Below are 25,592 nucleotides of genomic sequence, written 5' to 3'. Positions count from 1 at the left end.
CCCGTTTACCTCGAATCAATTTAGGACAACAGTAGGTTACACTTAACTTATTGTTCCTATAAGTTGTCAAGCTACAGATGATACCAATAACTGCAGAACAGACATGTATTTACAATAGTCTAAAATAAAACAAATGTCGATTGCACTTCCAAGCTTACGATTACCATCACAGAAACAATATGTATGGTTGAGTTCACTATAACAATAAATCAATGGCATTAGGCCCCCAAAAAGAATTGTTTCTGGTCAGCGCACATCACTTAAATACCTCCGTGTCGGTCTTTTTTATGTTTGTCCAGCCCATGCAGTCAGTGGGGAAACACAAAAATAACCCTTCCTACTTCAGTGAAGACAACTGCAGCGCCAATAATAAACAAGCCAATGGCATCTGTCCACATACACTTGCTCTAAAATATATAGAGTACTAAACAAAAAGAACAGTAACTGCCATGAATGGTAGGCCGAGTGACAGGTTTATTGTGAATTTATAAAAAAAAAACTGTCTACTAGAAACAATTCTCTTTTTTTACAGGAACATGTTTTGCAGCAATATCTATTTGAAACTACGACGTTCCTCCAAAGCATCGATTTCAAAGTTATGCATACATTTGAAAGTTAATCCATGTAAGGAAACAATCATTGCAATTATGGGGAAACGTTGAAAACAATTTCCCTTGGGTATTTCCTTCAAATGATGACACATAATTTCCTGTTCATTTAGAAAGGGTTGCTCTAATCTTCAACGTACATATTAGTTTTGTCACCTTCCGTGAACCTGTTCAAGCAAGGCAGACATATTGTCACTATGATGTCATAATTTTGCATGCACAGAGGAAAATAGTACAGACTCTAAGGTGAATCAACCTTCATACGTGCCCAGTGGCAACTTTTTCCACTAATGAAGAGACATGTCGGTATCACGAACGGTCAGACACAAACTATCTCTGGGAAGAACCATTGGCAAATGAAAATATCCAAACTCTTTCATTGTAATACACCTTTTTAATGCAAATTCACAAAATTTAAAAGAGAAATAAATAATGACAACGATGACATATATTGTTTATCCATACATATTCATGCATGCCGAGGATGATTGCAATGTCATGGGTGACGTATTGAACATGTTATTAAATGTTTCCTATCACTTATCAAGGTAACAAGACATTCCATCAACGACGAAAACATTTGGCCTCACTTGCAGTTGGTTCAAATTGTAAAGGGAAAAAAAGAGAGACTAGGGAAGTTCAAGAAATGAAAAACATTGACGAAGTGCAGATTTGATTTTGAAACCATACAAAATACTTATGACTCACAACGAAAACTTCTGTCAATTTTATTATTACTTGAATTGATTCATCTGTATTACATACTTTAGTATGTTTGTGACTTTATCAATCGCTGTTAATGTGCACAAGACACAATGTATCCTCTCTAGATCTATAGTCTACTAGAATTCGGTAAGAAGACATGCACATGTTATGAACCCAAGTAGATATGTGTATATCACATTTATCTTCCTAACGTAAGCTGTCGTCTCACCTGTTCTACATGACTGGCGCCATAGCTCTATACAGACATGTATATATTCATACCATACGATGTATTGCACTTTAATTTAGGTCTCCTTCCAGGCATATTTTCGTAGTCACTTTATAGAGTATTTAATTTGTTATTGGTTCTCAGTCTGGTGTACAACGTTAGTTAAGTTAGAAGGAAACAGACCAAACCTTACGATATCGGTGAATGTATTCATGATACTTTGTCCTGTCATCATCTTATATTAAAAAGGTTGATCGCATACGGTTGTCTGATCTTCCAAATAACAATGTTTTATTCGGAGTCATTTCGTTGAATTTTGAACTGATGAATATGGTACACTTATCAAGATGTTTAGACTGTCATTAAATGTTCTGTAGACTGCATACACTTGGCAAATCTCCAAACATAAGTATGTACAATTCTTTGCGAAACATATCTTGTAAAAACCTAAATTTGATCTAGCTCTGTTTTGTCTGAAGTAATGAATATCGTTTAAAAACTGACTGTATAGTAAGCATGCCATATCTTAAACACACAACTGCCCTATATCAAGAGGATTATGGCTAATCTATGCAATTGCGGGAAATTCCAACTGCTGTACAGAGCACTAGCTTCTGGGCTTGTTTTCAGCATTTCTTCTGTGCTCCGAGAAACACACAGGTCATATATCATGTACAAATTGTTTGTGAATGTCGTAGGATGGTAACCTGATACACAAATTAGTTGAAAAGCAATCTGTTTGTTTCATAGAATGAAAAAAATTTCAAAATGAGACAAAGTCCCCTGCAAACAGCTGTTTAGATTGTGTGTCACTCAGGATTATTCAAATATACGGTATTTGCATGTGAACAACCCAGATAGGGAATGTTTATATTTTGGTGGTTACTTTCCAGTGAGTCATCACAAGTTTTCCACCCCTAAATATACAGTCAGTCATATGCAAAATAGGGTCCCAGGCCCAGGCAGTCATACCTTTAAAAATGTATGCGTCAAATTCAATTACTAATGGTTATTTAAGTTGTCCATTTTTAAAATTCCCTACATGATTCGACGTGTGTGCTTTAAATTGTTTGTACGTCACTAGACGAATACTCTATTATTTACGTTAGAGTTGGATTCTTTGTGACATAAGAACATTGCTCTGAACTAACTTACGTTTATATATTTTATTTATTCAAAAAAATGGCATCGGCGCTCAAATACATAAGGCAATGAAATGACGTCGATTTGCTATTGACTGAGCTCGCTCGTTATTTTCATTATTATATTCTTTAAGAATGACTTACATGACGAGAACACAAAGGCATGTCTCTCTGTGACTCTAAGCGTAATTACATGTCGACTCCATAGTCGTACCAATTACAGATTTAATCAAAGTGATGAATATAAATAAATCCCTCAGAATGTAAAAATCCCTATATACTTGTAGTAAAATTTAACTTTGTCAGTGTTTGTAGCATAACAAAGATCTTGTATCTGTGGCGCTTTTTGTCGAGACTGTCAATGAAAAGATTCTCTGAATATATTAAACTAGTATTTGAAAGAGCATTCCAGTGCCATGCCAAGATATGTAATAGATTTGAAAAGAAATCATTCAGGGAAGGTTTATTCTAAAACACTATAACATCCCATAGATACATTTGAAGTGTTATAAGTGAAGTGCTTCTATATTTTGTAACACTTCATGACTATAAATACGCTGTTTCCTTTTGTTATTCTATTCTCATCCTATTTCGTCGTTATCAGTGCATTTCCTTCAGCTAATCTTATTAAAAACAAGACTGAATAATACATCAATGAGAGCACGTTGTAGATCTGACACACTTGTTTTAATTTGAGGCATGGTGTGTCAGTAAGATTCACCATTCAAGCTTCTGAGTTGTATATTGAGTGAAAGGCAAGTTTAAAAATCTTCTAATCTTTTCAATGAATAACAAATCGAGAAGGTAAACTACTTTGCACTGTCAATCAGATACGGAGATATATGTTGGATAGTTATCAAATGAAGATCAAATCGCGCTTGAAAAGGGGTATTAACATTCAAGGATAGCATCACATATCATGATAAAAAGGTTTGATAAGAGGTATGCCATGACCCATGTATATCCTTGCTTGTCTTAGCACACAGCAAGATAATTTTTTGTGGTCAGACGGATATAATGACATTTAATGAAGAAAATCGCCTGTACAAAAATAACAACTGTAACATTTAATTGAATAAATGTATGATAACATGCAATCCCTTGTGTTTAATATAATATGTCATAACAATATAACCGACTTATGAAAGGGAAATTGTCATTGATGTACGAATCTTGTATACTTTAAAATAATCTACTTCAATTGTACATACAATTGGTAATCATTACTTGTAAAACTATACAGTAGCCCTATTACTTTACCTCGCTCTGCTTGACATTAGCTGAGGTGGAGGATCTGATCTGAGCAATGGACTCAAGACGGCTATGTTTCTATGTTAATGTACTCAGTTTAAATCAATTAAAACAATCTGGGGTCACCGCTCAAGTTTTTGAAATACTGACCAAAATTATATCACACTCTAGTCATATTAGAATCTAATATGGCCGCCTAATACTGTGTTAACGCTATGGAAAGATAAAAGATTGACTATTTCCTTGAAAACAAGATGGTGGACGTTAACCCCAAATTTCTATTTCTGATTCCAAAAGGACCAGGAATATGCTTAAGCTCTCATATAAGAAAGAGTGAATTGAAGAACTTTGATAGGGAAATCTATCCACAAGGCGCATTTTACGTTCACGTTTAAAGTGTATATTTTTTTATAAATAAGGCAAGTAGCAAACGGACTGGAACCAAAAGAGCAATAATACCCTTACAGTTGGTCTGTAATGTGGTTTTCTTGGACGTTATTTGAATTCTACACTCTGAAATAATCTCACATACAAGCTTATCAGTCGAACGTTTTTACATTGCTTTACTTTCCAGGTTGGATGCAATATATATGTACCTGGTTGATTGACACCGATATGATATACAAAATAGTTAATTTATCATACACTTTTATGCATAACAAGAAGCTAATTCATTATCAACGACTCCGAACTATATTTATTAAATTACATGTCCATATTTAGCCTATAAGAATTCATGCTGTAATGAACGTTTGCTATAACTACCAATATTACATGTAGACATTATCTCTATAGCTATATAGTTAATTGGCAATAAATGATTGGATTGTAAACACTACTTAACATACAATACTTATTCTTTGAAGTGTGGGCATCTCGTAATTGAGGCGGCAGGAAAAGAAATTATCTTTGTAACAGGATCGTCAGGATTATATATATATATAATAAGTATTGTATGTTAAGTAGTGTTTACAATACTTCCCACCGTAGTCGCCATGTTTTCTTATATACAGAGCAGAATGTTTCACGTCACACTATGATGAAGTTGTAGTCTAAAGTGCGGTTGCCATTGTCGAAGCAGCATTAGACCCACGGCACGGCCTAATGTTCTTCTTTCTCGATAGCAATTTGTCAAAACCGAGGGCACGTAAAAAAGCTGACCTAAACTTAGTCGACATGATGTTATAGATAATAGGATTGATTGACGAATTGATATAGGTCAGAACTCGACAGGATATGACGAGTGTATAAACGCCCTCTATTCCCAGTTTTATCTGCTGCTCTGCGGTGCCATATTGGAACCAAAGGCTTACAATACGTTGAGGTAACAGACACAGAAAGAATGTTACGACCACAGTAATCAACATGTAAACAACACGCCTTCGAGCACGTTCTTGAGCTTCATAGCGATTCTTTTGGGGGATACTTCTGGCAGGGCTATGTTGGGGAGTTAATGCAACATCACTGTCAGTATCCTGTGGTACCAAGCTGTATTTTTGCACGGGGTGTGTCTCTCCTTGCATATTAATGGCATTTCTGCTGATGTATGTAGTTTGGCATGCATTACCTTGAATCATAGATGTGCTTCGATGCAATGTCATTGCGACCTTGAAATATAAAAACCCAATCGCGAAAAGAGGTAACACAAAAAAGATAATAAAACAGGAAATGATGTATATTTCTGCCCATATGGATTTGATATACGTTCCACACTCGTACATCAATTCACCTTCTGCTGATAATTCATATGCATTATGTTGTGCCATAAACAAATACGGCACACTGGCGGAACAGGAAACAAACCAGATGAATATGCAAATGAGAATGCTTCTTCCAGGGGTAATGGTGTACTTAGCCTTGAGCGGATAACATATGGCTACGTATCTCTCAGCGCTGATGAAAACCAATGTTAACACTGATGCTTGGGCTGCTGTGTATTCCAAGAACGGCACCAATTTGCCTGTAAAATTGAATAAAGTAGGGAATAAGATCAAGTTGTAGCTTTAGCTGACAGGTCGTATCACCATTTGCCCTATCCACGCAAACAAGGTGAATCTATCTAAGAATCGTGTTATCAAGGGTACTAAGTTTGAACTAATTAACTTTGAAAACCACAGTTAGCTTTTAGAGTAAGTACATGTCAATGTCATAGTACAATTTAAAGTGCATTCTAGATGGTTTGTGTTCAAAGGTTTGGAAGCACAAATCCCACGTCAACTTCACAATTCATGACTGTGTTTATTCTTAAGACTGAATCATATTCATTATTTATTATGCTAATCTCTAAGAACACTCCTCCATTATTCCCGAAAGTATTTTGAAGGCACACTGGCACATTGACTTCGACGTCTCAATGATAATGCATATGCGATTTATTTAAGCTTAAACCATGGATTTCGAAAATAAATCTTAAAATGTTGTAGACGTTGTTATAAAGCAGACTTACAATTGGGAAACTTAGTCATTGGAATAGTTAGTGTATAAAAAAGCATATTAAAATTATTCAGAAGACCGTCATATATAACACCTTAACCTGTTTCTTTCCATAGTAATGATCAGTCGCGTAAATTTGCGAACATATTCAGCTCGTGAAAGGAGTCGTTTGTGAAAATAAAAGCTCTCAGATATATTAGAATACCAATGACGCAAACCATATGGGTCCGTATGGGTTCTTTTTGTCTCATGATTTATATATTAATACCAAGCCTATTTGTTATTCTTGTCGGTTTTCCATCATGACCCTTAGTTGACACACACAACAACGGGAATGTTAAATTAATGAGTACCATTTCTGTGCGATGAAAAGATGTATCATTGACACTCAGATCGTGTACATCCCAACTGTGCATTCAGTGATGAAATCGAGTTATCAATGTGAGGTACCTTTTTAAGATCTGACCTCTAGAAAAAAGTCAAGAATCCAAATAGATGTCCCAAGAGCTCACATCGTACTATAAAACGTCATTTAAAGCTGGTGAAATAAACGCCTAAGAGATATAACAGGGATAACACTTACTGAGTAGTAATATCTTTAGGATTATCTAGGCCTAGAATCTACGTTTACTTTATATCTAGTGGCTGGTAGTGACTTTGTCTACTTTAGCAGTAAAATTTGATTCCTAGCTTTTAATATCATATATTTAGCCTTTAAGCTGTCTTCGGAATTTACATTTAGATAAAAAGTAAATATTAAACATAATTACACCACTTTTCATGCAGTATAAGATCGTTGCAAAAACAAAGTAGGGCCCAGTGTGTCTGTAGATGTATCATAGTAGGGAGATAAACTTTCAGTGGATACATTGTGTGAAAATGAAGACCTCTTCTAAATTAATCATTCTTTCTAGACAATTCCTAAATGCGTCTTGTTTATCTTCATATAGACAGGAATTTGTACTGTCATAAAAATAGATCGTCTGGCTACTGTTAAGATTATACCTGCACATTTTCCATACTAGCTTTAAAATAACAATTGCATAATTAATTGCTGAGAATTAAAATTTGTCGACGTGTATATTTATACTCGGCAGTTGTATAGTATCGGAGCAGGATGCACAGCCTTAATCAGATGGTACCGAGGATAATGATATTGTGTATAGATATCTAAAAAACATGAAATTAATTGTTTGTGTCATATTATTGTAAATGAATGTCTTTTTCACATTTGAGAATAACTGTATTCCTTTCTGTTTGTTTTACATATTAGTGTATTAGTGATTAAACGTAGCTAAACAGTAGTGTCGGCTTTATTAGTAATCAGTTTTCAATCTTCATATACATTTTTTCACAATTTACCCTAGTAAGAATGTTCCTACTACGGCGGTAGAGGTCATCATAGTTAATTTTACAGTACTAAATTGTGAAGGGAAAAGGGGTAGATCATCAAATTTCAAATGTTGATCTTTTATAAAGCAATCTCTAACTTCCAAAGCGTCTAAGTGAATTCCATTAAAAGCTTAAAAATGTGGTTTTCTTGGACGTTATTTGAATTCTACACTCTGAAATAATCTCACATACAAGCTTATCAGTCGAACGTTTTTACATTGCTTTACTTTCCAGGTTGGATGCAATATATATGTACCTGGTTGATTGACACCGATATGATATACAAAAACTAATAATACTCCAAATACACAAATCATATCCGCGAAAGGAAAGACATTATATATATTTACTGCTGTATATATTTTAACTGAGAGCCTCAGGCTCTCCATGTTACAAAGTTTTAATGCTTCTGTAATCTAAATCATGTTTGTAATCATGTTTACGTATTTTGAAGTAATACGATTTTACTCAAGCCTATAGAATTACACTGTAAATAATAATCCCATACATGTCATGCTGCAGTTATCTTACGTCCAGTAATGGTATTTTAGTTCAATCTGGATGTCCTTTTCTACTGTGTTTGTTCGCGTCACAGTCACTGACTTTCATACAAATGTAATTACATGCATTTCAATTCCGTCATAACATTATAACACCAATATTAAGTTACCAATCTGTTTGAAGAAAAAGCATATACGACAGTGACAGGAAACTAGTGCAATTGACCAGTCCAAAGATTTATATCAATGTAATTGCCACCTATGCACTTGTTGTCATTAATAAAATGTAAATCATAAGATATGTACGATGTGGTGTATTGTGGTAAATAACGTTATTATTAAAACAGTAATGCCTATCTTCTGATCTTGAGCACAAATATGAATACTTGATTTTGTTGTCGTCCAATTGTATGCGCACTTCGTTGTACTATTACATTCGGAATAAAAACAACTACCGTATCCGAATTTGAATATACAAATACTTTACAACGATGTATGTAGTACGGATTTTTGCTCTCATTGAGTCAATGACAAAGTTAGTCGATTTAGTCATAAGAACCAAAAGCATGCAATCAACCACTTAAAGTTGATTCTCATTCACAACGTTTGTATAGAATTGTACATTACGATTTGAATGGTAGGACTCCAAGGAGATGGAATGTATACTGGTACAGTAACACATGCAATCAATAAATTACTAAATAGGAAATACTAAATAGAATGCAAAGTTTACCAATGGACGTTAAGCTAGCATTTAATAACATTAATTCTGAAGAAAGTATTTCTTGTCTGATATACAAAACATACATTTTATTCCAAGAGTTAGCTTATGCTGTGATAATCGTTACATGCAATATAAAATATAAGTAATCTGATATCGAAAATGGATTTACCATTTTACTATTATCCTATCCTAGGTAAATATGCATTCTATTAGTAAATATTAACTTTAATATGTAAGAAATCTCAATGTCATGAAATATAACATTATAATCCACCTAGTTATGGACATCTTTAACTCCTTGGAGGATTTGACCATTGTCATTATAGGTGACAGCAGCAAGGCCCAACAACCTTTTCAACAGATTACAATCATTCTGCACTGCAATTGATCTTTCTCAAATAATTAAGGACTCGACAAGAATGACTGACACCAGTAATTCTATAATTGATACCATTTTTGTGTCTGATGAGGAAAAGATATATCAGTCTGGCGTATTGCCAGTGGGTATTAGTGACCACTTTATTACTTTCTGTACTAAGAAATTAAAGTTGGTCTTAAACAAATAGGACAGCATAGCACTGTAAAGATTCGATCAATAATACACTTTGGTATTAACTCATTCCAGAACGCCCTTAGAAGTACCGACTGGTTTAATGTCATCAACTGTGACAAGGTCGATAAAGCTTGGGAAATATTGCGAACAACTTTTATCTAAATAGTAGACATGTTTGCTCCAGTAAACGAGGTTACAATCAAGCAAAGGTCGAAATAGTGGGTAGATTCAGACACATTATGGGCTATCTAGCTAAAACATAAGGAACTTTCTCTATTCAGAAAACAGGGAGGGGAATCATGATTTTGTAAAAAAGAATTTAAATGTCTGAGAAAGATTATGTTGTGAAATGGTTACCAGGGCTAAAGCAGACTACTATAAGATAAGGGAGTGTATTAAGTCCGCTAAAGAACTGTGGAAAACTTTACGAAGTTTGGGAACACCTTCTAGAAAAACAGGTTCTTCTAGTTCAAACATTAGTTTGGCCTTTTATGATGACAGCAGTTTCCATAGTTCAAAAGTGGCCCGGAAGTTTAATGATTTCTTACAACGATAGCATCTTTACTAGTGAACAAGCTGTCTATAAGTAAAGGCAGTTAAGTCGTAAACATGTACACGATTTCTACTCAAAACAAAACGTATCTCAGAACTCTTTTGGGTTATCTGCAGTTGACGAGTCTGTAATTGTCGATATTATTGATCAAATCAGCAAGGACAAAGTCACTGGCATAGATGGCCTTCCTACTAGGTTTATCATTTGTCTGGCAGAAATGTCGAACAAATACAAACGAAGCTTAGCATGGAGTTAGAACATGAGTTTGGGAATAATTTTGTTTAGCTTTTCTGTATTATCCCAGCATATTAATGTTTATTGTAACAGTTGCAATTGTTTTCTGCATACTGAAATAAATCAAATCAAATCAAATATGACATTCTGTGTGTGCATTGTGTGTGCAGTGAAATAGCATTTGTGAATGGATTAATATGACCCGAGGCTCAGAATGTATATGTTTCCACCTATTTTATGAACCATGCATAATTATATGAAAATGATGTTTGGCTCTCGATAGAAAGCATTTATTTGTTGTGATGTTGATTGATAGTGGCATATTATTAAAGTTTAAGGTGTTGTTATTACTCAAACCTCGAGGCGATATGCGTATGAGAGATGCACATAAACTTGTTCTGTCTACACAACCTAATATGAGAGGTTCAACGGTGTTAGTAGATAGAGTTCGTGGGCTCTTTCGACGCTCTTTCTGTTCACGTATAAGAGGGCAGTAATTGCGATCCATAGGGATGTAGTTAATTGGTTTCTTTAATACTGTTGTGATTTGCCATGATAAGTTCGTAAGTAATCAAGGCTACGTGTCATTCATGCGTTATTTTAATCTTGCTTGACTAGTGCTTTACGACGTTAAATTCGGCACAAGCTGAGTTTACAAAATTTTCACACAGACGTTGATTAAACTATTCTAGGATAATGTTAATGTTAGTGCATGCGTTTAATGACATCACAATTGTCTTCTGGTATTGTTAGAACCATTGGGATTATTTCCTTGCTTGACAACTTATACATATAATGAATTGCGTCATCAGATCTTTTATACGTCATATCCTGATACTCGGTTGGCGTTCAATCAATTGTAAGTGATGCTTCAATAAGTACAATACTGCAAGTACTGTTTTTTTAAATATTCAGCAAAGAGTATACCCAAAAATGTATAACCTCGCCTTCTTCCCCTGTAACTTGTACTTTAATGAACTTCGTGTTTGTGCCCTCCTATAGGCTTATGGTAAGAATATTTATTAACAGTTTTTAATTTGGTGGTAGTGGTCATTTCTTAACAGAGACCACAATTATTAATGAATGCATTACACTATCAATTACAATGCAATGCAATGCACCGTGAGAAGTTTGTACCCAAACAATTCCATATTATATGCGTTGAGGTTTTTAGTTTTTAAACAGGGAAATTTAAGTAAACAACCGAATAGGATTAACAACACTTGGCACAGCATGTTGGAGCATAGATAGTGTCTTACATTCAAAGTTGTATGGCCTCGTTATATAATAGTTCATGTTCACAAACAAATGTCCAGTTCCCCTGGCATTTCATGCACACATAAAGAGGCCACAAAACTGTTCTTATCAAACCATGTGATGTAATACAAGTCTCTGCTTGTCCAACATGCTTTAGCAAGTGTCATTTTTCCCATTCATTTGTTTACTTTCCTTGTTTGTAAAAGGTTCCGTTTGTCAATACTTCGATTTTGACAGTTGTAAGTTATATCAAACTATAGAAACAAATTCAGTGCATTGATGTTTAAAAGTAACACAGGTAAGAATTTTTTTCAGCCGAACTGCCGAAATACAGACCTGTTTCAACTTGGCGTCAGTTTGTCTGGCTTACATGTACTTAGTCTTTAAACCACTGTCTGAGGTATCGATTCTTCCACGTTTTGAAATGAACTCACTTCAAAGGAGTGATAACTTGCATAGCCTATTTTCTATGTCGCCTGTTTAACTGACATAAACGGCATACTAAATGCATACCCTTCTAGCTGAATAATCACCAATCAAGCGTGACCGTAATCGTATACGCTGATCGCTAGTTGATGACGTCTGCTAACCATTCGTTTGTTTTCCACCGTGTGTCAATCAGATCCTATCACTATATGTATCCCATGTGTTGACATTTATCTACAAAAGTCAATATTCTGAGTTAACTGGAAACATAAGGTTTCAGAAGCTGAATATTAAAGTTTTGCGTTCTGACTTCAAAATGTTTTAATTCACTTCTGATTTATTTTCAAATCTCTACTCTTGCTATGAAAATTCTTTAAGCAGATTTTTTAGTCATATGTGAAGCATTTAAAGATGACACCGATCGTCATTTTTTTAAAAATTAAAATGATATATTAATACTGAACCTGAATTCACATTTCACGTAGGAGCAAACGTCAATAGGTGCATTGTATCGTAGTATACATTTTTATTGGAAGATTACATTATTTATTTTCTTTATCTCTCGAAATTAAATGAATTCTAGAAACTGTTAATACCTTTTGCATGAAAATAAACAATGTCTAACTCAACATTAACCATCTCAATTTATAATAGGAAGTCTCGAAAACTACCAGTAGAGGCATATTTTGTCGTTCACGAATACAGCAAAGCTTCGGCTTACTAAAAGTGCTTAGTGTCGGAGATGAGAAAAACACTGTTTTTCACAAATATTTCCAATACAGACGATTAGTTTACCATTTCCAACTACAGCAAAGGTTCAGATTGCACAATTAAGGTTTGAATGTCGTCATTTTGAACACACGAGGGTGAAAATCATTATGCTGTGCTATGTAGTCATGGATGTCACGTCATGTATTCAATAGAAGTTGAAGTGGTTGGACTAATCTGCGCGCACTGAATTAAAAGGAAGGAGTTATGATCGGATCAACGCAACAACAGGAAATCTGTCATTTCCAATTTTAAAAAGAGTGACGTTCGAACAAAATAAAAACCCAGTCTGTAAATGTACTCACAGGTCATCAAACCCAATTATATACCATCTTATGAAGGGTAACTGCATATGTTACATCTACCAAACATTTACTCTGCGAGCAAAATAAGTATCGCCTCTCAAGCTCCCAAAACATAACATTTTCGATTTAACTGATTAGAGCATTACAGTACATACTTCAATGCATAATGTGAGAAGGTTGTCTTCGAGTGGGAAAGCGAGTGACTGACAGACAGATAAATAATTACAGGTTTGAGGAAGTGATGAAGAGATTGGATGTGTACGCAACCAATTACGTGGTCCAGCGATGATCTGCTTTCATTAACTTCTGTCACTAATTGTACTAACACTTGATAAAATCCCGTCTGTTGCAACTAGGCAACAGTCAAAACGTATAATCAGTAAACGTTGGTGTGCCAATTATTTAGCATGGCCGCTCGACATCAAAGTTGATGGTGCCCGTCGTTAATCCAACTTATCCGCACAGTTCAACCAGTAAAACGTTATTGTTCGCGACATCTGAGCAATCAAGTTAATGAGATGAAATAAGAGGAAAGGAAGAAATGCCAAAATAAAGTTCACGGCGTAAAACTATCTTCGGAGTTACAGATGGATATACTTAAACGCAAAATGTATTTACACGACTACATCCGCATTATTGATGGTATCAGAGGACTTAGATAAAATTGGGTGTTATAACTTAGTAGACAACATTGTAGATAACGTTGTCAGTGTAATGGATGTCAGAATATGATAGATGATTACCTCTGGCTTTAACTGAAACTCATCTGAATGTGAATGATTCAAATATGACGTGTTATACAAACGTAAATACTGTCAGGGTACCGCGTTGTTTTAACTCTTCTATTATACTTACGTTTTGTATTTATTTATTGATAGAATGGGTAATGTAGTACAGGAAGGCAGTGTAAAACGAAATACTTGATTGACTGTTAAAAAGTCAAAAATAATGTAATTTCATAATCATGCCACTGGTCGCTTTTCAAAGGTCGGTGACGTAAACAATCACTGATGTTACATATTATGGTAGAGGTTTTCACAAAGATACATTCAGTACTGTTATTTTCGTTCTGATAATTTGCCCAGGCAGTGTGACGGATTGATGGTAAAACGGTCTATCAACGAAAATAGTATAGTGAAAACATATCAGTCATCAGCAGCTGTTTGGCGTATAACATCATCCTTACCATCGACAATGAATGGAGTCATTTAGATTCTTATTTTGCATTTATTATGATGCATGTGACCCAAATAACAATTATCGTACAATATCTCGGAAAATACATATTTTTTTTACAAGAGCTGGGTTTTTTTCTACAATTTTATTTGGCTTTATACACATATTATATGAATCATTGATTCTTTGTTGAACACTAAAGAGAGACAAAGCAGTTGTTAGTGTATGTAGTAAATTGTAATACCTGCAACGTGTACGCTATAGTTACCTCTAAATTGCCAAATGAGTACATCTAACAGGATAACATATAAAAACAAAACACTTTTGATTATTAAATGGAAGTGCTCTCTGTGCAACAACAATGTTAATTTTCTTCAAAATGGTCTGCTTATGGATAGTTTACTTTACAATCTTTCTCGATAAAAAGTGTTCACTCAATTTGTGGAGAGCTGACAACATTCATATAAGGAGAACTCCAGTTCAGGAAATAAAGATATTTTCTTAAACCCTGGATTCTGGATAGTCAGTTTACGATTACGATTACCGAGAAAACCAAATTGAACTGCATCTCACGTTCACTATTCTAGCAGTGATCATCTGTTGTTGATTCATGGGACTTAGCAGGCAATGTTGTAATAATTGAAACTGTATTTGTTAAATCAAACCATTATAAGTTGTGATTTTGTCACTCAAATAGTAACATTGAAGACCGTACAATTAAATACGTTCGTCCGTTTTACTGTTAAAGGTGATTCAAAATGCTCACATTCACTTTCGCTAATTTGCTAGACGACACGTTTGTGAAACGCATTCTGTTTTAAAACTTTTAAAAAGCGTCTGCAAACACCTTAAAATGACCTTTTTTCAGTCAGTTCCCTTCGGATTTACTTCGAGAGTTTTCGGGTATTTCCGGTCCCATCTAGACCACAGGATTTTATGACGTCATAAGGAGTACGGCGTTAGCACTAAGACTATGACGAGCGTAGTTACTAGGTGAATAAAACTCAACAGCATGTTGAAAAAATACATTGCTGGTGGTTGTAATAGACATCAGTAAACAAAAAATACAGTCTACATGTCTTATTAACCAACATTTACCAATATTTACTCACACTTTCTCACTAATTGTCAGTGTCTGTGTGTATAAATGCTAAAATATTATCTCCCCATATTATGGCAAAATAAATCAAAACGGCTAGACTAGATATACATAAACACTTGTAATGTCGCGTGTTTCACATTCATTGACTTTTATTTATCTGATTTTTTATAACTTGCCGACAAGAAGCATTCCGATATCGTTGTGACGAGCGTTGACGGCATCCCGATGACGGCATATTTTAGCCCAATCGTACTCGCGTCGCCTTTTGAACGGCACATTTAACAACAAAGTAAACATATTTTATCTCGAATAAATATACTAGCTATATATATTAGATTACCCATATTATCAGCAATAAAATTGTAACGAATTAAGGACATTTAGTGAGTTTCATGTTGTCATTTACATGACTTTAGCAACTCGTCTGAAAGAAAACTTGTATGGTTCCCCTTGTTGCGATATCACTTAATACAACAAGCCTATTTAATAGCCAATTAGCAATAGTGAATGTGAGCATTCTGAATCACCTTTAATATGACAAAACTTGCCATAAAATAAAATGTAATTGTATCATTTGACATTATTCTGGAGATCAATTCTGTTATTTCCAGCTGCGATATTCAGTCATACTGATGTTTTCTCCTTGAGCATTTCATACCAATCAATCAATCAACTTCAGAAAGTAATGTATTAGATCAGCTTGTATGCCAGGATATCATTTACGCCCTGGAAAATTAGTATCATGTTAGTTGAAGTTTACGGGATGTGTGCCGAATTCTGGATGCAGCTAATGGATAATTTATTTCTCTCAACCCAGAAACAGAAAAGTTACCTGAATCGTACCTAGAAACCTTTGTCAACCAGCAGGTAGTACCCATCAGGAAGGCTGCTTCAACAATGACGTCATGACTGCTAGTTTGATCACATCAAAGTAAAAACGCCATCATCAGAGAAAACACAAAGTGCTTCTTTCTTGTTTTGTTAATATTATAATTAAGGCACTTGTGTAAGGAGCTTTATTTTCGCCTGGCGTATCTTTTCATTTTAAACAAACAATGCTTGTCCTATGTGAGCCAAGGATATTCATCGTGATCAATGTACACCACAATGATGTATTACCTCGCAATACAAGCCATAACATTTTGAATAAAGATGTGTCAATATAAATCATTTAGCCCTATATCCTCCACATTCATCCTTATCAATATAAAACAACAAAACTAAAAAGTGATTGGTTGGATATATTTTATCATTACGACTACATCTTTTGATGTTGTCTCGTCTATTCTGTTCGCTCTGCAATCAATCACGGTGTTCCTTGAATCACAGCGATCAGTGTGTTTCCGCTTACTCTGTCAATTTAAACCAAAATGATATAAATGTGATCCTGCGTTATCTACTTGATTACACTTCTTTCCTTGACTTGGTTCAGGAATGAATATCGTTTATGACACATTTAATGGCGGGTCAGTGACCCAAAAATTATTTATGTGTCGAGTGTTGACGTCAGGAAAACAGTAAGCTGGTTGTATCCTGTGTCTATAACCATAGTGAGTACTATAATACATAATAACACGTTCATTCTAAGCCCAATGGACGAAGTCCGGGGGGACTATTGGTATGAGTTCGATATGTTCACTCGTGCATGCATAAGTCCATCCGTGCGTGTCCGGCCACCCGAGTATCTCTGACATGCACAAGCCAAGTTCATTCCAACATGCCACAAAAGTGACACATCTTGCAATTGACATCTATACGTCTCTTACTTCTGAGCAAATTGAACAAACTGAGACCATAATTTCTGTAACAATCCACTATTAAATAGTTCAGGTACTACAACAGGTAGAGATTCAGTTCAAGTGTCTATCCCATTGTAATTGGGTATGATGGTACCGGTATCATAACATTATACCTTTACCTTTACCTTCATATTGCATACACTAGGTAATATTTTGAGTGGCTAATTTCTCTGAAGTCTTGGGCTAAGACAATAAGGAATACGGGACATTATTTTGAGGCTCAGTATCAATTTCAACTGACTGCAGCCATGTTTATTCAAATGTCTCGACGGCCATATTGTGAGGTAAGATCATTTTGCTTGGATTATTATATTTCACCCTCCTTTATGTGTAGGGTCACATAAAAAGGATAGACAGTAATTACATTAATTAAATAGCTTTCAAATCTCCTACAAAGGTTACAACATGGGACTGACATGTCCGTATGCTTTGTTTAGTGCTGATACCAATTTCAGACTGACGAATCTTTACAAGTTACTTTTTATTTGCTGCAAAGACTGCATTTTTCGAAATGAGAAAAATAGTCCACCTATCTCTACCAGTTGGTAACTTCGTCACACTTACTACCGTGATAGTCTGCTGAAGTTTAAGCGATGATTCTCTTGTAGTAGTGTGCTATGTGTGTATATGTCAAAATATCGATGACAGGATACACAAACAATGTATGTATACATTACATGCAACTAATTACATGTATAACCACTACACAAACTCTGTAGTCAGACAGTGTCAACTATCTATATTTGTCATTTGAAATATGTTTCCATTATCAATGGTAATTTGAAGGCTTTGATTTGATAAACTCAATATTTATTGATGATAATATATAACGACAACTATATCCACCTCATACTCTGAGAAATGAAATGACAAACGTAATAAATTATAGATAAAATCAAAAAACGACTACAGCACTTGTACACAAGACCATCGCCATGCTCATTTGTTAGACCATACAACAGACATTTAATGTTAGTGTTATACATGTAGCTTCTAAAACATGTTTAGATATACACAGGAGCATTTGACTTATGTGTTGTACAACGTAAACTGATATGTTTTATAGTGGAGACATAAATCATCCGTATGAACCTTAGACATCAACAAAATAAATGATTATTTAATGTTCTTATGCACTTACAAAATAACGGTTTATATAAATTTATGTTACCGTGACAGGTAGTATATATCATAACATATATATCATTGCAAGCTAATACACTTGAGATCATTTTAGGGGTACCCTGACCTCCTAGGAGAGGGTGTGACTATCCTGTTCATCTCGTGATATATGATAATATGCGATGTTGAATTAGTCCTATGTTAAATCAATATCGCGACTTCCACAATAGCAAAACATCAACTCTCCTCAAAGCTAAGTCATTGCAAAGGAGACATACTATGAACTCTCAAGAAGGATGGTGGTTTTGCATTGTATATTTGCATGCATGAACGCTATGCATATTTACAGATCCCCACACCATACTTCATTTGTAAGTGGGTTACCTAAAAACGTACCAACTATACGGTAAATAGGTTTAAAGTGTCGTTTATTCAGATGTCAACATATCTTGTCGGAGCCTTGGGCATAACATATGTATACTCTCACTGGGCGCACGCGATCTTTTGGGGGTTTTCCTTTCCAATTTTAAGCGCTGCAACGAAAGCTCAAGAGAGCAGGTTATGTTCACTTAGAGCTTCAAGCCTTCATAAGCCGTTTTGTTGTATTGGGTTGGTTTGGGTTGTTGTTTTTTGTTTGTTTGGGTTTTTTGGGTTTTTTTTTTTTTTTTTTTTTTTTTGGGGGGGGGGGAGTACAAATCAGACTGGCATTTTATTAATACATCAATTATAATACAAACAGGGTTTTAGCTGCGGATTATCCCGCTAAGCAGTATCTTATTTTCCACATCAAGGAAGGTGAAGGGATTCATTTAATTCCGCCAAAAGGTACTGGCAAAGAGCCGTAACATTTAGGACATCGAGGAACATATATATATTTATACAAAATACTTGTTGTATGAGATTATTTTTGTATTCAGAGTGTATCTTCCAATTTGTTCACGAATATAAATTCTCAGTTACAGTAAGAGATTTAAACGTTGTAATTAGTAACATGGTTGTAAAAAGATCACAAAAGAAAGTAAACTTAGGTAATGACGTCATATGACATATTACAATACTTCGAATGTAAAAGATAAATCATAAATTTAACTATTGTTTTTATATAAACGTACATCTTGTCGACTATAATGGTGGTAATGATTTGTATTTCACGAACAGTACCTTTGATACCCATAAGTGTATAGAAATGATATATCCTTTTGCAATAGAGACAATACATACCGAATTTATTACCATTTAGTTAATGTATAGATTATCATATCATGACCAGATGATAACGGATTTATGCACTTTTTTTAACGTTCAGTATAAAGAAGGGAATATTTATGCATTGGGAAGGCATATTTATTGATTGCCATAGTAAAATAAAGTACCACCAGCTGCTACACATATGTGCACTTTATTTATACCAAACGTTACCACACGGCGTTTTTATATGTAACCTCTTTGGGTCGTGCCTGGCATAATATATTACACATTCTTCTCTAGATCTCGCCTGAGCTATTTCATATATTACGCTGTCTAAACATTATAATGTTGTCCTCTTTCTATGGTTGTTCATGATGAAGATAACGAGAAAGGGTCTAATAAGTAAACAAAAATGCATTCGATAGTTAATTCCTTGAACTAGAAACGTATCGTGGGATAAAATCATGACTGTATATTAAAAATCATCCAAATTTGAAGGAATCATGATATCTTTTCTTGCAATTATTTTTCCGGACGGACAGAATCTTTAAAAGTGACATACAAAATCGTGGTTCCTATAGATAGCTAGTTAGATAGTTAGATACCCTAAACCTGAAACTGTATCATCTTACTGTAATATTATGCTTTAACATATGAAAAATCCAGTTGCCGTTTCCGCCCTTAGTGATAGCGGCAGGGGAAGGTCGAGCTTTTGACAATTGATACCAAGTGACTCCGCAATTTACAGTAAATTACATAATTGTGGACATTCTATCTAGTCGACAAGCTGGTAGGGTAATCGTACAAAAGTCCTCAGAATGTAGCGATTTCCGATACAATGAGATCTAAAAAATAATTTTCAATACAGCAAACTGACATAGGTTATTGATTTTGTTTGTTTGAGTGCCCGTCGGGATCAAAGTAAGACTAGTTTTATCAATTTGTAGGATTTCGAACTGGGAATCTATAGTAGATCGATGATAGAAAATATTCAAATTAATATCACTGGTCTATCTAGTAATCAAGTCACCGAGTACTTCCTTAAATTGCTCTAACGTATGCCACTGTGCCCACCTCAACGAATATCCGATTGCGGTTATCAGCGGTATATATTTTAGATAACCTTGTGACGAAACATCCGTCAATCAAACATTCAGTTGTGTTCCTTTTTATTTGGTTACCTTGGCTACTAAAACAGGTCAGAGTAAAATGACTATAGTCTGTGCAGCAAATCAATACTCGAAGGTAGCTTCTTTGATTTTTATCATACTTTCTGTGCGCCCCTTTAAAAATATTAGCCATAGTTTTTCTTTAAAATTGTTTAAATATACATCATCAATATCAGTTATTGTAATTATCCGCAAAAAAAAGAACATGTATATGAACATTTTGTGACTTGTAAACCCTTAAATGTGAAGAAAACGGTGACATTCTAGTGATAATTGACATACTATACATTATCGTTTATCGAGGTTATGTCCTGGGAATGCCATGACACAAAACACGTCAGTCATTTAAATTTCATTTTGATAAGATGATGTCTTGTAAGTAATCCATTTTGACAGGTTTACCGTTGCCGAAAACGATAGATGTGGAGTCTAATCTTTAAACGATTCATCTCTTATATCTAAGGTTTGACGTTCTTGAACTGTCTTAGAACCAAACTGTTCCTACGCACATGTTTCAATGGTCTCAATGTGAAAGAGAATCAAACTACATTATCTCCTAGCAGATAGCATGATACTAAATCATCATCAGCCATTGCCAGGATGATTACAGTTAGTAATTAAGGGGTAACCATGACAACATTATACTAAAAGTAAAATTGGGCAATAGGAGTACTGTGAATTAACAGTATGACGTAAGCTTACTTTAAATGTAAATTACTAACCCATTCCAAATTAAAATTGATAATCAGGCTTTGAGCAGACGTTATCTTGGTACAGTGTACATGAATTGTGACCCGACTTACTGAAGTCTTTTTCTTAGGTTTGCCGTCTGCCATTTGAAATCATAAAGCTGTCAGCCCCCCAAGAGACCATACTAATATGTGTGTCTCAACTTGTTTGCAATCAAGATGCAAATGTACCTCATTAAATTTTACAGTATTGTTAGCAAATCGTTACAAATCTATGGATTTCAGGTGGTAGGTTCGAAGGGGTTCAGAAAAAAAGGAATTGATTCATTAATATGCAAAATCCATCGGATTTACCAGACAGTTCTTTATGCATTGGATCACGCTATGAAATAATTCAGAAGTTCTAGATGTAACTCAAATTACAAGCTCTTTGATCAAAGTATTACATAGGGAATTTTGCATCCGTGTTATATTACACACTACAAATTTGTTATCGCCAAATATGTTTTTGATGGTCCATGTTAGAAAGAACTGTGCAACCACTTAAAGATTATTGAATAAACGAAACCGCATACCCAAGATTATTTGTAGTTGTCTAATATTACGTGTAAGTTCTTATTTCGTGTTGACGGGAATCCTTTAAGAATGCAGTTGGAGTTTATAAAAAAAAGTACCGATAGTCAAATGCGGTTGGCAGTTATCACCTGTATTTATGTCCCTTGAGCTGTACCATAAATGTTGATTATTAAAGTGAAGCCGTTCCTTTTTAGCAAATAACTTTAGGATATTCACAGATTAAAGCTGTTGAATGTTACAACTACGTTGCGCTAGTAGACATTTATGCCATTGGGTATATACATATAGCTCTATGAGCCAGCCTTTTGAATATGGGTTTTAAGACGAATCACCATAGATGTGAACTTCAAATCGATTTACTCTTCTTAAAAGGCCTGTCAACGGGATTACAAAGCGTCCGTCGAAGGCATTTTCGAAGTTCAATTTGCTTAGGATCGTGTATACATAACCACCAGAAATATTTCTCCGAGAAATGTGTTTGAGATGATAAATCACCGTAGTTCAAATAGTGCCGGGTATGTAACGTACTATAAACAGCACATAGGTATACATGATGTATACATAACTAAAATGTAAATCGCTATCAATGGATTTTACTAGCGGACTTCACATCGCTCTGAATTTTGCAACCGAGATTAATACCATAATAATTGTCGGTCAACCGTCCAACCGTATTGTGTAACAAGACAGATAAAAAGGATGACTTACACATTCACCTAGATACTTTGGATGAGAAAAATGCATGGCGCGTAATGAGATTCACTTCAAAACGGCGAATTAATTCTGTTTTGCCCTGTCACTCTCTAACCTTCCGTAGACGAATAGTCTTTCAATCAACTCATCATTAGACGGACCAAAGGTAAATCAGATTAAAGTCATCGGCATACCAGTATAAACAAGGCATGTGATTTAAGTCACAGCGGAGCATGTTGTTCGTCAATTAAACTAATAAACGTGGGTTTTTTTGTAATACGAAGAGCTGTCGTTACTAAGCACGTAAAACGGTTAAACGTGGATATTAAGCACATAAAATCACGTTTAGACACAAGTTTTATGTGAATCTCGTTAAAACATTGTAAAGTAAACAATTTTACTGATTGAAACACATGATAACAGAGCACTTTTGGTTGTTGGGGGCAATCTGAATTGAATTTAGTGTGACGACGCAACTGTTCAAATACTTTTGAAAATTATATATAATGTTATTACTGCCAATAGGTCAGTATATGCACACAGGCAGTGCTACCTTAATGTATCTCCTGTAGAAGTTGAGAATATCGACTTATAAAACAGTATTATCTTGGTTATAGATACATTACTTTAATATTTCAACTCAAAAGTCCGCGTAAAATGGTATTATTCAACTCTGCCTAAAATTGCCAAAAATCAGGAGAAATTACCAAATGCACTTCTACTTTTTATATTCTTCCTTACAAAATGAGAATACAAAAAGTTAAGATTCAATTGGGGCTTCCCTAAATGGGGATATTCGGTTATACATGTACTAGATTTATTCTTTAATATCATGTTATGTTGTTAACGTCGACAACATATATTGCTATCACAAATTAATTTAAATGTGAATACAAAAGTATTTCACTTGTCTTGGTGATAAATATGTCAATTTCATGCAAAAAAATGCTAATAGGTTGGACATTTCCTTACCTTACCCACGTTTTACATCAATATCAATTATACTTGATCATTACCTATTGCTTAAACATTCCGATCAATACGACTTTAATTGTTTCTTGATAATGCTACATATATCTTACTATTGGTTGCCATAGATATACGACAGAAGTATCACTTTTTCATTACCTTAACATTACACTATAAAAGGTTACAATTTGTAACACGCAGTATTGAACAGTTTAATACTTACACATTGCTTCTCCTAGCAGCCATGGTCTGATGACGTATGTCTCAAGAAGTGCTATCGGCATACAGAATACCAGAACCAGAAGGTCGGCTACGCTCAGATTCACAAGGAAATAGTTAGTGGAACTCCGCATGTCCTTATTACAGCAAACAACGAAGAGAACCAAAATATTTCCTAGGATACCAAGTAGGAATATGAAAGCATAGATCACAGTCGCTATCGCCAAAGTTACACTCGATAACTTATAATCTAAAAGTATAGGAGTAGTAGAATTGTCGCTTAGGTTGGTAACGGAGGGATAAATCGTAGCATTCATAACGTTGTTTTTCCTCACTTTTCGCCAATATTCTTCAAGCGATCTAAACCCTCGAGTGTAGTTTAACCCGTACCTTTACGTACACGTCAGTCTTAAAATGGTACTGAAAATAGATGTACACAGCAGCAAATACTGTAAAGTGAATGGATCTGTCACTGTTCAACATTACTCCCTTAGTTAGACAGAATATTTTGAATGAACATAAATACCCCTCAAGTTGTGCAAAAACTGTAGGCTTGGATGTCATATATTAAGAAACAGGTTTACTCTGTGCAGGTGGAAATGACAGTGAAATGAATGATTGCGGATCTCTTAAAATTTGAATATTAATTAAGTCAAAATTTGTGCTCTACAATAAAATGAAGCGGTGTCATTTTATACAAATTTGTGTACATGTGATTGGTTTGTCATCACTGCGTATGCAACACTACACCTTAACCTATCAATAAATTCACGTGTGGGTGCCTCTATTCTGCTGGGATTTCCATATTCCGAAGATTTTACATTCGATTTTAACAGTTCCAATTGTGACAGTCAAGATATAGACGATTACATAATTAATTAAACATCTAAGTAATAATTATTCCTTGAAATCGTGCGTTATGTTTATTCCTAAAATAATTTCCTAAATTATTGATTTTGGTGATTTACAAAGTTCATTAACTCATTACTTAACTAAGAATATTCGATCAATTAAGCTAAAATTTGAACGTGTTTCTAAATTTACCTTTGGCAGAAATTGGCACTATAGTGGTCATGATATAACGTTTATGTATATTGACGTTTACGTACACTTATAACATTCACAAAATACATGAAATATTTCGTGACTAATCGTCGCGAAATGGCACCTATAAAATTGTTTGTTGAGATTGGCGTTTTTTTAAAATAATATTGCTGCTTTTAATAGTAAATTACTAGTAGAGAGGGCGCAATAATGGGCGTTGTCTTTTAAGTCGCTTATAACTTCTTCCTTAGCAAGTATTAACATCTGTTTGAAAACTCAGATTTAATTAGCAAACTGGCATATGGAATATTTGAATACTGTATTTTGAACAGAGCATGAGAATTGAGCATTGAAACTAAAGTCATTTTAATTGTAAATCATCACAGCATCTTTTTATTAAAATAGGCTATAATAAAAGGTTTAAATAAAGGGTTTATACTAGAATTTAAAGTTGTAGCTTGAATTATTAAAACCCAGTTAATTAAGTAGTTATATCTCTGAATAATATACAATATCTCCAGTTGTGAAATCGTAAAGTGGTTGCAGTCTGTTGAATTACAAAATGAAAATAAATATGGACCCGATAGTAAAATATTTTTCATACGCTATCGATTGATTGCTAGCAGCCATGAAGACCCATGCATTTATATGTATCTAACGTGAGTTTGCATTCCTGTTTATCGGTACTACCAATAGTTTGGCAAGCTGGTGTTTAAAATTATAAGTTATGCAATCGGTTAGATGAATTACATCTATACTGTTATTG

At 34.6% G+C, this 25,592-nt stretch overlaps 1 protein-coding gene across 1 annotated transcript; it reads right to left on the bottom strand.

Moving 5' to 3' along the window:
* Positions 1-4,922: 4,922 nt before the first annotated feature.
* On the bottom strand, positions 4,923-24,857 carry LOC144446864 (growth hormone secretagogue receptor type 1-like). The gene is made up of 3 exons (XM_078136707.1): positions 24,827-24,857; positions 23,787-24,032; positions 4,923-5,895 (listed from the first exon to the last, which is right to left on the bottom strand). Exons 1-3 carry the CDS (start codon positions 24,855-24,857, stop codon positions 4,988-4,990), a joined length of 1,185 nt encoding a protein of 394 aa, XP_077992833.1. The 3' UTR covers positions 4,923-4,987.
* Positions 24,858-25,592: the final 735 nt, after the last annotated feature.

This window comes from Glandiceps talaboti, chromosome 15 (assembly GCF_964340395.1).
Source record: "Glandiceps talaboti chromosome 15, keGlaTala1.1, whole genome shotgun sequence".
NCBI lineage: Eukaryota > Metazoa > Hemichordata > Enteropneusta > Spengelidae > Glandiceps > Glandiceps talaboti.
Note: the sequence above shows the minus strand (reverse complement) of the source record. Positions and strands in the feature narration are given on the sequence as shown.